Source organism: Triticum dicoccoides, chromosome 2B (genome assembly GCF_002162155.2).
Source record: "Triticum dicoccoides isolate Atlit2015 ecotype Zavitan chromosome 2B, WEW_v2.0, whole genome shotgun sequence".
In the NCBI taxonomy this organism is placed as follows: Eukaryota; Viridiplantae; Streptophyta; class Magnoliopsida; order Poales; family Poaceae; genus Triticum; species Triticum dicoccoides.
Window position 1 is genome coordinate 426,760,373 of NC_041383.1, and position 13,599 is coordinate 426,773,971.

General features: G+C 41.6%; 1 protein-coding gene across 5 annotated transcripts; it reads left to right on the plus strand.

The window, feature by feature from the left end:
- Positions 1-5,072: 5,072 nt before the first annotated feature.
- On the plus strand, positions 5,073-9,029 carry LOC119364040 (serine/threonine-protein kinase OXI1-like). 5 transcript variants are annotated; one of them, XM_037629439.1, is made up of 5 exons: positions 5,073-5,742; positions 6,542-6,603; positions 6,687-6,785; positions 7,570-8,724; positions 8,837-9,029. In XM_037629439.1, the coding sequence occupies exons 1-2, from the start codon at positions 5,336-5,338 to the stop codon at positions 6,549-6,551; spliced, it is 417 nt and encodes a 138-aa protein (XP_037485336.1). In that variant the 5' UTR covers positions 5,073-5,335; the 3' UTR covers positions 6,552-6,603; positions 6,687-6,785; positions 7,570-8,724; positions 8,837-9,029. The 5 variants fall into 5 exon arrangements, with proteins under 5 accessions (XP_037485336.1, XP_037485335.1, XP_037485338.1 ...); XM_037629438.1 differs by having other exon boundaries at positions 7,570-7,649; positions 8,613-9,029; XM_037629441.1 differs by having other exon boundaries at positions 7,570-7,649; positions 8,801-9,029.
- Positions 9,030-13,599: the final 4,570 nt, after the last annotated feature.

A 13,599-nucleotide genomic window follows, 5' to 3' on the forward strand; every position in this document is an offset into this window, starting at 1 on the left:
GGTGGCGGCGCGGACATGTCGGCGGTGGGAGGAGGAAGAAGGTAGGGTTTCATGTGTGAATTTCGAGGAAGGGTGTGTTTATATAGGCATAGGGAGCTAGGAGTGTCCAAATGAGGTGCAGTTTTCGGCCACGCGATCGTGATCAAACGTCCGAGAGCATGGAGGGGGTTTGGATGGGTTATTGGGCCACTTTGGAGGGGTGTTGGGCTGCACACAAAAGAGACCTTTACGGTTCCCCGGTTAACCGTTGGAGTATCAAACGGACTCCAAGTGGCACGAAACTTGACAGGCGGTCTACCGGTGGTGTACCAAGGCCTCTTGGCAAATCACGGCCCATTCCGAGAATGTTTAACACCCGCACACGAAAAGAGGTAAAAGGGGCACCGGAGGACATAGTTGTGCCAGATTGCAAAACGGACAACGGGGAAAAAGCTCGGATGCATGAGACGAACATGTATGCAAAATGAGATGCACATGATGACATGATAAAATGCAACACGCAAGCAAATGACAAGGCAACGACGGCGAAAACTGGCGGACACCTGGCGCATCGAATCCGGGGCGTTACAACTCTCCTCTACTAACAAGAGATCTCGTCCCGAGATCTTAGGACCGAGACGGAAGGGAAAAGGGATGAGGTGAAACAAGAACTCAAGAGAAGAAGCAAAGAATCGAGAGCACTTGAGAAGAAGAGAGGAACGACGAGAATGACGAGAATCGAAAGCTTACGTAATCAGATAGACTATGAAACCACTCTGGTTAGAACGAGATAAGAAACGAATAAGACTGAAAGGATTTAGGCAGCACTCCGGCTGAAACATGGAGGAGTAGAACACGGGCTTGAGAGGATGGAATGATACTTGATGAAGACATGACACAAAACCTCCGGAAATAATTGAAAAAGTTGAATGAAAAGAACGGAGAAGAAAATGACAACTTGTGCCACGAATGAAATTGAAAGCATCTTTAGAAGGAAGGTTTAAATGGAGTTGTTGAGAAAATCAACAACGAAAAGAATAAGCTTGTTGTGGTCTTATAGGTAACATCTCAAGATCATAAGGTGATAACCGGCCACAAACGGAAATGATTGGATAGCTGAGAAGAACGAAGAAATGCAAAACTCCACTTCAAAAGAATACGGAGAATTAATTACACTTCGAGACGCGAGAAGAAAAGATACTTGAATTTCTCCAACAAAGTCTTGATGAACTCTTGAAGAATGAATTAAATCATGAAGAACCACCATGAAGAACTCCGGTGACAAAAGGATGATGAGATAGAATGAAGGATGAAAGAATAAGATGAGCATTGTGATGATTTAGATGGAGTTTCCGACGAAATGGCCGAGGAAATTATTGAACTCTGGAAAAGAAAAGATGAAAACACTTGGAACTAGAATTTATTCAACAAGAACAAACTCCAAAGAAAAGGATTAGTCACTTTAAGGAAATAAGAATAAGATTTATTGTATGCTTAACCTTCATCAAATTAAATGGATGACAAGCAATGTATTTTTCATACTACTTATTCTTGTTGAAAAGGATTAAGGGGGGGGTATACACTACAAGAAATATGTCAACTAGTGACTTTCTGTCAGTGACCCCGGAAGAATTGGTCATAGATCTATGACCATTTGAGACCAATTGGTCAAAAGCTGTTCGGGGGGCTCCAAACCCTAAACCATTGCGACCATTTTGGTCAGAAAGGTCGTAATTTCCTTACACAAAATGGTCATAAAGCAAACAGTGCTGGTCCTCTGCCTTATTTCTAGTTGTTAACGACCAATATAGATGGTCATAACCTTGTAGATTGTGGTGGGTTGTGATGACTAGGCGCCATCTCATCAGTTTTGCATGTGTGTCATGTCCATGTGTCAATTTTTGCCCTAGGTTGTGAAGCAACCTATATTTCTATTATTCCAAAAATTCCCAAAAAATTCTCATAAATTGTTTGGATCATATCTTCATCAAATATGTCAAAAACCTTCCTTGCCTAGTTCAAAAATAACTCAACAATATTCATTTTCCTATTCTGTTCAGAGCAGCACTTTGTGAAGTAAGTACTACTTTGGCATGTCCAAATGGTATCCATTTTCCACAGTGCTTTCCTATGCCCAAATAACCATCCTCCACCAAATTCCAACTCAATCCATTCATTATTTTGAGCCCAACTTCAACATTCGTATTTATGTCCAGTGTGGTACTTTGCAAAGCAAGTACCACCCAGGGTCCTCCTTTTGAGCTGAAAATTTGTGAAGACGGTCTTCTTAGTAACTGATCATCCTCAGCCAAAGCTCACGCACATTAGCCATGTGCATTTCCCGTACCTCTAATCAAACACTTGGATGCTTATTCATGTTTGAGCATCGATGGGTCTCCTCCTGAGAATCTTATGTTGTTATTTTCTTCCTAGCACCTACCTAGGGAGTGCCCAACCCACTAGACATGCTTAGGCCGCCCAGAACACATGGCAACGCCACGGTCACGCGGTGACCACGCGACGGGCATGCTAGCTTACACGCTCTAGAGTTGGAGCCCTTGGCCACCGTCCAAACCTCGACGTATCGCCACCAAACCATGTATTTATGATTAAATAGGTACTTATGTAACTAGAAATGCTTTTTGGAAAAAATAAATAGCAAACTATGAGGCAGCTGCAGTTCAAATTTGACACGCTTCCTACTGAATCAGCGGGAATTTGTCTTTTTCACTAGAGGTGGATCAAAACTTTTGACACCCAACCATTTTGTCCATTATGCATTATATTTGGCCTAGTATTTTATAAAATTGATTAGGTCCAATTTTGCAACAAATATATGGTAGGTCCTTCACAAAAAAACTCATTTTGGGCACTCGGAAAAATGGAAAATGAATTTTTCATGCAAAGAAAATGAAAACTTCCTTAGGCAACATTGTTTCTCATTCCAAGATGCACCCTTGTGCACGATATGAGGTCATTTGAACAAACTATGCCATGAATGTGGCCGTAAGATTGATCACTTGGCTTGATGGACATGAATCTTCACGCATGATAGCTCATTTCTGAGAACACTTTTTTAAATAATTACCGTATTACAAGTTTATTATTTTTCCCGGAAACTTGGTCATATATAATGACACAATGTGAAGGTTTTCCAATTTTTTGATTTTTTTTGAATTTTTTATGCCCATTTCAAAATGCGGTCAAAATGACGGGAATGACCGTTCCTAGCTAGTGGTTGAATTTTATAATTGTTTTGGTGTTTCTCTAATTAAATATATACTTATGTACCTAGAAATGATTTTTTGAAAAAAATAAAGAGCAAACTATGAGGTAGCTGCAGTTCAAATTTGACCCGCTTCCAGCTGAATCGACAGAAATTTGTCTTTTTCACCATAGGTGGATGAAAACTTTTTACACCCAACCATTGGGTCAATTGTGCATTAAATATGTCCTAGTATTTTAGAAAAATGATTTGGTGCAATTTTGCAATGATTATTTGGTAGGTTCTTCACAAAAAAACATCATTTGGGGCACTCGAAAAATGGAAAATGGCTCTTTTGTGCAATGAAAGTGAAAACTCCCCAAATCAACATTGTTTGGAATTCCAAGATGCATCCTTGTGCACAATATGAGATCATTTGAACAAACTATGCCATGAATGTGGCCATAAGATTGATCATTTGGCTTGAAAGCCATGAATCTTCACGCATGATAGCTCATTTCTGAGAACACTTTTTAAAAATAATTTCCGTATTACAAGTTTATTATTTTTCCTGGAAAATTGGGCATATATAATGACACAATGCGAATGTTTTCCAATTTTTTGTTTTTTTTATTTATTATGCCCGTTTCAAAATGTGGTCAAAACGGCGGGAATGACCGTGCCTATCTAGTGGTTGAATCTTGGAATTTTTTTGGTGTTTCTATGATTAAATAGATACTTATGTACCTAGAAATGATTTTTTGAAAAAATAAAGAGCAAACTATGAGGTAGTTGCAGTTCAAATTTGACCCGCTTCCAGCTGAATCGGCGAAAATTTGTCTTTTTCACAGAGGTGGATGAAAACTTTTTACACCCAACCATTTGGTCAATTGTGCATTAAATATGGCCTAGTATTTTATAAAAATGATTTGGTGCAATTTTGCAATAAATATTTGGTAGGTTCTTCACAAAAAAAACATCATTTGGGGCACTCGAAAAATGGAAAATGGCTCTTTTGTGCAATGAAAGTGAAAACTCCCCAAATCAACATTGTTTGCCATTCCAATATGCACCCTTGTGAACGATATGAGATCATTTTAACAAACTATGTCATGAATGTGGCCATAAGATTGATCATTTGGCTTGAATGCCATTGATCTCCACACATGATAGCTCGTTTCTGAGAACATTTTTTTAAAAGAATTATCATATTACAAGTTTATTATTTTTCCTGGTAACTTGGCCACATATAATGATACAATGCAAAGGTTTTGCAATTTTTTGATTTTTTTGAATTTTTTATGCCCGTTTCAAAATGCGGTCAAAACGGCGGGAATGACCGTTCCTAGCTAATTGTCGAATCTTGGATTTTTTTGGTGTTTCTCTAATTAAATAGATACTTATGTACCTAGAAATGATTTTTGAAAAAAATAAAGAGCAAACTACGAGGCAGCTGTAGTTCAAATTTGACCCGCTTCCTACTGAAACAGCGGAAGTTTGTCTTTTTCACCTGAGGTGGATCAAATCTTTTGACAACCAACCACTTTGTCAATTTTACATTAAATATGGCCTAATATATTATAAAAATGATTTGCTCACATTTTGCAACAAAAATATGGTAGGTCATTTACAAAAAAACTTAATTTAGACACTCGAAAAATAGAAAATCAATTTTTTGACCAATTTAAATGGTCATAACGTCGTACTGTATTCTGATTGGTCCGTGGACTCTCACGCGGATCATGCATTGAACACCGTCGGATGTTCGTCGATCCAACGGCGGTCCTCAGCCCTTCCACACCATCCCCGAAACCCTAGCTCTGCGTTGTGGTCATTTTGCATCCACCCCCCGCCTCCTTTTTTTCCTCGCTCTCTTCTCCTCCTCTCCTCTTCCAGATCTGCCGAGCTCCCCTTGCTCTCCTCGGTCCAGATCGCCGTGCTCTGCTCCTCCCTCCCTCCCCTCTGGCAAGATCCCCACGCTCCTCACTCCCTCTCTTCCCTCCGGCGGCCTCCCTCTCCTCGATCCGCAACCAATCAAACCGCAACAAATCCCCCACCCCACCCTTCCTCCCTCTCACTCGCGTAGGTGCAGGCGCAGGGCAAAATGCCCAATCCAAGGCGGCACCATCCTCGTGCACGCTCGCGGTGGCCATGACGGCGCAGGCGCTCGCGCCGCCGCTGCCGGAGCCGCGGCAGCTCAGCCTGGCGGACCTCAGGGCCATCTCCGTGCTCGGCCGCAGCGCCAAGGGCGTCGTCTTCCACGTCGTGCCCGAGGGCGAGGGCGGCGCCGGTGACGTCGCCATGGCACTCAAGGCGGTCTCGCAGGAGGCCGCGCGGCACAAGAAGAGCGGCGGGAGCGGCGGCGGGGACGGACACTGGAGGATCTGGTTCGAGCGCGACGTGCTCCTGGCCCTGCGCCACCCGCTGCTCCCTGCCCTCCGCGGCGTCCTCGCCATTGACGCTGTCGTCGGCTTCGCCATCGACCGCTGCAGCGGCGGTGACCTCAACTCCCTCCGACGCCGCCAGACCGAGAAGATGTTCTCCAACTCCGTCATAAGGTATGCGCTCAACCAACTCCCTTACGCTATGCACTGCCGTAGGACAAATGGGAAAGATTTGATCCGTGAACTCATCCGTGAACACCGTCTTCTTATTCGCGGAGCTGGCGCTGCTGCAGTACGGTCTGGTGCAGCCCAAGCCCTCCATGGTCGTCGTGGCTGCTGTCTACGCGGCCAGGCTCACCCTGAAGAAGACCCCTCTGTGGACCGACACTCTGAAGCACCACATTGGCTTCACTGAAGCATAGCTGATGTATCTGCAATTTTGATGTGCAAGCGTTCTGGATGTAGTTGGCTTGTTATCTATCTAGCTTAGTTTGATATAGATTGTACCTTCCATATTTTAGTTGCAGCTGGCCAAGGGCAACTGCTGGAGTTAATTGGGGTTATTAGTTTTAACTAGACTAATTAGTTTCGTACATGTCGTGCAGTTTCAACTGCAAGGCATCACCAACAGTAGAGAAGCCACTACTATTCTCTTTTGCTTTCTGCATATATTAAATGACACTGGAAAAATAAATGATAAATCCAGAGGGTAAATTGTTGAACAAACATCAAATTGGCCATGGAGAGATCATACTTTCATTCATGAAAGAAGGCAATCTTTTCCAGGTCACATCTGGCAATTCACCTCTAATTAGATATGTATATCAAGGCAAGATTCTTTGCTGTTTTTCCATGTCTACTAAATGATATCTGTTGGTCAGCTATATATGCATGCCTTTCTTTACAATGCCCATTTGCCAAGGTACCCGTGATTAACCTCTGTTTTCCTCTCTCTCTCTCTCTCCTTGTGCAGCGGCTATTGATTGGTCACCACCAAGCTCAGGTCCATGGAGCTCCAACGTCAAGGGCACAAAGGTCAACTACCTATTGCTCCTTTGTTGTTTCTGGATCCATTCCTTCCTTCTTAGCACATGTCTCTTCTTCTTCTTCTTGTGCAGCAGCAGCAACAAAGATAGAGGCCAAGGCATTCATCCAGGAGGTGTGCAGTCCGCTCGGCATCAACCTTATTATACACTTGTGAACATTATTAGAATGAGGTGTGGTTTGCCAGCACCAGCAGTTCCTTTTATGCAATGGTTCAGACTACTTGTTGAATTGAATACACTTGTGCAATCCTATTCCAGTTCAAATAGAAATGCTAAACATATCATAGATGATGCACCTTTTGCATTCTTCCAGTCTTGTATTTTTAGGAAGCATTTTAAAACGACAGATCATGCAGCCCCCACATAACACTCATGCAGCCCCCACATAATGTTGTCTAACAAATTGCATTGGAAATATAATGTTCTTCCTTGCCTAATGTTATTATTGCCGATAATAGGGCCTGTAGATAGCAAGTTATTTCCTAATGGTTACTTATGCTTATTGTGCATCACATTGAAAAAGAAAATGCACAATGAGCTTGTTTGATCTTTTTTATGCTTATGTATACTTGATCAGGGCAGTCCTATTTCCTGTGATCTTTCCTATCATTTGGTAGTGTGATGTTTCAAGATGGCAAATTTTAAAACCCAAACTATTGTAAACAAGCTTTCTACATCTTGAGAATTAATTGTTCATGATAAGCGAATAGTGTAGTTGATCATCACTATTGCTAAATGCTATTGTCTGATATAATATAAGTATGAGCACTCAACCATTGTACAGCTTTATGCATATTTGTTTTGTATTTTTTTATAAATGATGATAGTTTGTGCAAGATGTTCACATGTTATTTTATTTTTGACTAAATTCTCTTATACCCTTGACTTAGCTTGACCCAGAATAGCAGCATCCTTGATGCGCGTACTGACCTTCACCTTGTTCTTTCTCTCACAGACTCGAAGGAGACCATACGCAAGGCATCTCCTCTTTGGTTGTGAGAGTGTCCAGGGGTCATGGGTGCGGCTAATGCCTATGTATGTGGCCGCACTTGACACTGCCCTTTCTTTAAGGGCACATATCATTTTTTATAACTCTGCTATCTTTTCCCAAGTCTTTATTATCTTGCCTAGCCTTGTACTGATATGTATTGTTTGATGCTAATTACCCAAGTTAGTGCATGATGTTAAGGATAACCTGAGAACACTTGCCTAAGTTTATAAGATATGACATGTGACAGTTCAACCTGCTTTGCTGCTCTTTTAATGCTTTTGCTGCTGTAATGTGCTTCTCTAGTTGTTTGAATGCTTCTGCTGCTAGCCTGCTAGCCTGCTACTAGCTTGAATAGGTGTGCACTTGTGCTGGTGGTGGTGCTGCTTGTGTTGTTGCTGCTAATTTAATGCTTATACTCACGTCGCTGTTGATTAAATTCTTATGTTGTTGTTGCATGCTTATGCTACTGATTCAATGCTTTAGAAATTAATTGAATTGAACCTGTTGTAATCCTTCCTGTTATACTCGTATTTAATTTTTGGGTTTCTATTTGATATTTTAGTCTGTTATATACGGTTCATCTTCAATTTCTTTTGTAACCTGCTTGGAGCTTAGAATACACAGCCCAACTAGTCTCATATACAACTAAGACCAATGATTCATGCTCAATTTTGTATATGTATGACCAGTAAAGTTGGAAGGCCCAAATCTTAATGTTAATATGCTCTATTCTGTACCATATTCATGCTCATACATCACCAGTTACTGCTTTTTTTGCTTGGTCTATTTTGGCTCATAACCTAAGTATACCAAAACTGACTAAATGATTTCTCCAACTTGCCAAAATTGTCATAATTGTCTCCTGCCTTGTGATGTTAGTCTCTGTGCACTTACTAGTATTGTTAGTAGAATGGATGGTCGTGGTAGTAGAATAGGAATTTTCTTTAGGTTAGTGCTATAGTGATGTTCATTTCATTACCTAAACTTTGTACCAATGTACCATGCAGGTATGTATAGATTATTATTGTGGAACAACATCAGGTTAATCTATTGCATTCAAGTTGTTGGAAGCTTTGTTATGCCATGCTTAGTGTTTACTGAATTGGGGCATTTGGGCATGTATGTATAAATTTTAGCCTCTTGAAAGAATATTATTTACTTCCAGTGTATTTCACTAATAACTTATCTAGATCAGGATCTAATGTTGTCGAGGTTGTTGCTGCTGTGACAGAAGATCAGAAGAAGGTTGGAGATGCACGCCGTAGTTTTAGTTGATGTTGCCACCAAGTTTTGGTGCTTGTGTATCTGTTTTTGATTGTATGTGCACTTGTTGGACGTGCAAACGTGTATGTGCTCTTGTTAGTATTTTACTAGATGATTTCTGGATTTAATCAGTTAATTGAGAGATTTATTGATTTTTTGCTGTCCAAATGTGTAAATTGAAATCTGTGAATGAAAAAGACCAAATGTTCTACTTGACAAAATAATATTTGGGCTCTAAAAAGGCCGTGGCCCAAACTATAGTGTACTGGAACAGTGTGTATTTCAGAAAAACCAGAAAATAAGCTTAATGAAATGGTTCGCAAAAAGGCCATGTCCCAGAAAATAAAAAGGCCAAATTGCTGGGCCAGGCCCATTTAGTTAGCGAAAATTAACAAAAAAAGTATGAAAAGGCTGAATTGTTGGGCTAGGCCCATGTAGAAAACCAAAATGGACCAGGCTGAATCTTGTGCCACATCAGCTTGCCACGCTGGATGCCTACGTGGCCTGGGGAGGTTGCTAGTGACCAAAACACCACAGTGGACATATTTTGGTCATAAACGTCTTCGACCATTCCAGAAGAAAGGTCGCTATAGTTAGTTTACGACCGCCAGCTTTTGACCTTCTCTTTTTGGTCACAAAAAGGTCGCAAATGAAAAACCATGACCTTTCAGTGACCAATAGTCAAGGTCACAAGTTGACATATTTCTTGTAGTGATAGCACAAAACTCGAGAAAGTCTTCATGAACCACTGGTAGGATTGAAAAGAAACGAATGAATTAAAATGATAATCAAGGAAAAAGAATCTTGAACAAACCACCATAAGAATTAGAAAATGACTTGTGAAAGAGAATGAATCACCGGGAAGAATTAGAAAAACAAATATGCTAGAGGGGATTTAGATGCAAAGAACAAAGAGATCATGAGCTGATTAAAGAACACTTGAACGAAGCACCGGGATAATTGGATAACGGTAGCTTAAATGTCAGGACGAAGAATTCTTCTAGAATGATGGCCTCCTGTGAAAAGAAATGGAAAAACAACTCCTGACATACTCCGGATGGGTAAGAAAAGGAATATCTGACAAAAGGAATAATTCGAGAGGATAACATGAAGCTAGAACCACGAAACTTCACGAGAACAGACAAGATTTAGAGGCAAAACTCTTCTTCGGTCTTCAAATGACGACGAGAAACACCACCAAAATTTGTTAAGGCACTCCGGGAGAACGAAAAGCGAAGAGGTTGAGGCAACAATGAAAATAATTTGAAAGCAATCTTGGAGAAGGCATGCGACTGATGAAATTCATTCTTACGTCACACTTGAAAAGAATTTAGAATAACTCCAGGGGAATTGGAAGAGTCAGGTAAGATCCTGGGAAAAGACCTGTGGGTTAGGGCCCACTAAAGAGAAAAACACCGTTGGAAAGGGATGTTGAACAGATAGATGATGCACCGGAACAATTGAAATATTTGAATGAGGTGACAACCTCGAATTAATTCACACACAGACGAATCTCCTGAGATGTCTTGAGCACTTCGGAAGGATAAACTGACGAGAGGCGAACGGGCAGGAAAAACACTTTATCCAAGGGAAATAATATAATCACTACCGAAAAACTTGAATTGGGTCCACCGGAGAAGAAAAGAGATGAATAATGACGAACGAGATGAGAATTCACCGGTTGAAATAATTGACGAAGGACTGAAGAGGTTCCGCACGAATGAAATTGATGGTCGAAAGAGACTCAAACTCCGGGAAGAAAAAGGGTGGGAGGGCGGGAAAACAAAGGCAACTTGGACGGGGAACCAACGAATATCTTGAAGAGAAAACACCAGTTGAAATCATTGAGGAAAGAAAGCAAAGACTTCGCACGAGTAGGAAGGATAGTCGATTACGGACTCCGGCTCCGAGATGAAAAAGGGGTGGGCGGGTGAAAAAACAACAACTGAGGATTGGACTCAAATATGAGGAGGCTCGAGTCAACTTGACGAGAGATGCACCGGACAAAAGAGGATGGACAACTCACGAAACTAACCACATGATCCTAAAGAAAATTTGGAAGAGGAGTAATTCAAAACACCTACGTCAAGATTCCTCAACAGAGCGACGAAGAGGCTGAGGAGTAAAAAGAATTACTGCTCTCTGATATAACCAGACTCTGAAAACAGTTTTCTTCTAGACTCGACAACGGCCAAACTACACGATCAGTCAAGGGGCTTCTAAGGTCAGTTGAGGCTCTGATACCAACTTGTCACTCCCAATATGCGATACTATCCTAAAGAGACTCGAAGGTCCCACCAAGGATAGAACTACATATTGATATGCTTTTGCAAGGTGGATATCATTACATCAACATTACATAATAGATGGGGATACATGCAAAAGGCATAAAATGCCACACGAATACAACATCATCTTACATAAGAGCACTATCCAACTACAGATGAAACACAAACAGAAACTCAAACGACATCCACCCTACTAGCCCAGGCTGCCGACCTGGAACCTATCCCCTGATCGAAGAAGAAGCAGAAGAAGAACTCCAAAGTAAGCAAACGTCCCTCTCGCGTCATGATCATCGCATAACCTGCACCTGCAACTATTTTTGTAGTAATCTGTGAGCCATGAGGACTCGGCAATCCCATTACCATGGGTATCAAGACTAGCAAAGCTTAATGGGAAAGGAAGGGGTAAAGTGGTGAGGTTGCAGCAGCGACTAATCATGATATGGTGGCTAACATACGCAAATAAGAGCGAGAAGAGATCAAACAGAACGGTTGTGAAGCTAGCAATGATCAAGAGGTGATCCTGAACTCCTACTTACGTCAAATCGTAACGCAAAACTGTGTTCACTTCCCGGACTCCGCCGAGAAGAGACCATCACGGCTACACACGCGGTTGATGCATTCTAATTCGAATCTGGTGTCAAGTTATCTACAACCGGACATTAACAAAATTCCATCTGCCACATAACCGCGGGCACGGCTCTCGAAAGTTTATACCCTGCAGGGGTGTCCCAACTTAGCCCATCAGAAGCTCTCATGGTCAACGAAGGATATTCCTTCTCCCAGGAAGACCCGATCAGTCTCGGAATCCCGGTTTACAAGACATTTCGACAATGGTAAAACAAGTCCAGCAAGACCGCCCGATGTGCCGACATCCCGATAGGAGCTGCACATATCTTGTTCTCAGGGTAACACCGGATGAACACTACGTACAACTAAAACCAGGCCTCAAGATTCCCCGAGATGGCACTGCAAGTGGCTCTGGTTTGGACCAACAGTTAGAGAAGCATTGGCCCGGGGGGGGCTGAATAAAGATGACCCTCGAGAGAGCGACTCCCAAGGGAAAAGTAGGTGGTGGTGAGGCAAATGGTAAAACCAAGGTTGGGCCTTGCTAGAGGAGTTTTATTCAAGGCAAACTGTCAATGGGGTCCCATAAATCACCCAACCGCATTAGGGACGCAAAATCCGGGAACATAATACCGATATGACGGAAACTAGGGCGGCAAGAGTGGAACAAAACACCAGGCATAAGGCCGAGCCTTCCACCCTTTACCAAGTATATAGATGCATTAATTAAATAAGAGATATTGTGATATCCCAACATAATCATGTCCACCATGGAGCAATCTTCAACTTCACCAGCAACTAACAACGCTATAAGAGGGGCTGAGCAAAGCGGTAACATAGCCAAACAACAGTTTGCTAGGAAGGGTGAAAAAGGTTAGAGGCTGACATGGCAATTTAGGTGGCTTGATCAACAAGAGATAGGTAGCGCGGAAAAGTGATAGAACGAAGCAACTAGCATAGCAATGATAGTAGTGAGATCCAGGGTAGTGGTCATCTTGCCTGAAATCCCACTAGGAAGAAGAACGAGTCCATGAAGAAGACGAACGGATGAAGCCGAACCAAGCGTAGATGAACGAATCCTCACGATCGCAACGAAACAGGAACTATCGAGAAGAAGCACACAACATGGTAAACAAACCACACGTAAACATGACAAGATGCACAACGAAGCATGATGCATGACAAAACTAGATGAGGCTACTCATGGCAAGAGATGATGCAACACAAGAACAACACATCAAGGCAAGTTAAAATGAGGCCAGAAACAACATATAACAATTCCGGTAAGTCCTCATATGCAAGTTTAGAAATTGGTACATAACTGAATAAACCTTATGTTCAAGTTGTTAAACAGCAATTTAAGATGCACCAAGATGATCTACACAAAATTCTAGTCAAGTTACATATAAAGTTCATTTAGTTCAGAGCTACGACCTAGAAGATATGAGGAAAACAAGTTAAACATGGCATTGATGCAAAATGCATACAAACATCAAGCAAACACCTCAAAACATGGATGCAACATGATAATATGAAACTTCATGCAATTCTAAGCAAGTTTCATATAGAGCACACTCAAAACGGAGCAACGGTTCAACACATACACACAATACAAGTTTAAAGGATAAGCTGTCCAAAACAGCAACTAGGCATCTAGCAAGTATCAAAACAATATGCTACAACACCTAAATGTAAGAACAAAAGGCATGGACATGAATTACAGGTAAAGAATGACAAAACATGAACACTGAGCAGTCTCCAGAAATCACTAGAACATGCTCAAAAGGACATGACAAGATTGCAAATAATAACAGTTTCAGACTTAGCAGAAATAACATCAGGTTGCAATGTTTAGAGCTATCAAACAACATGTTACAGG

Coding starts and splice junctions, on each gene's coding strand:
- LOC119364040 (XM_037629437.1), top strand. CDS start 5,336: ATGACGGCGCAGGCGCTCGCGCCGCCGCTGCCGGAGCCGCGGCAGCTC.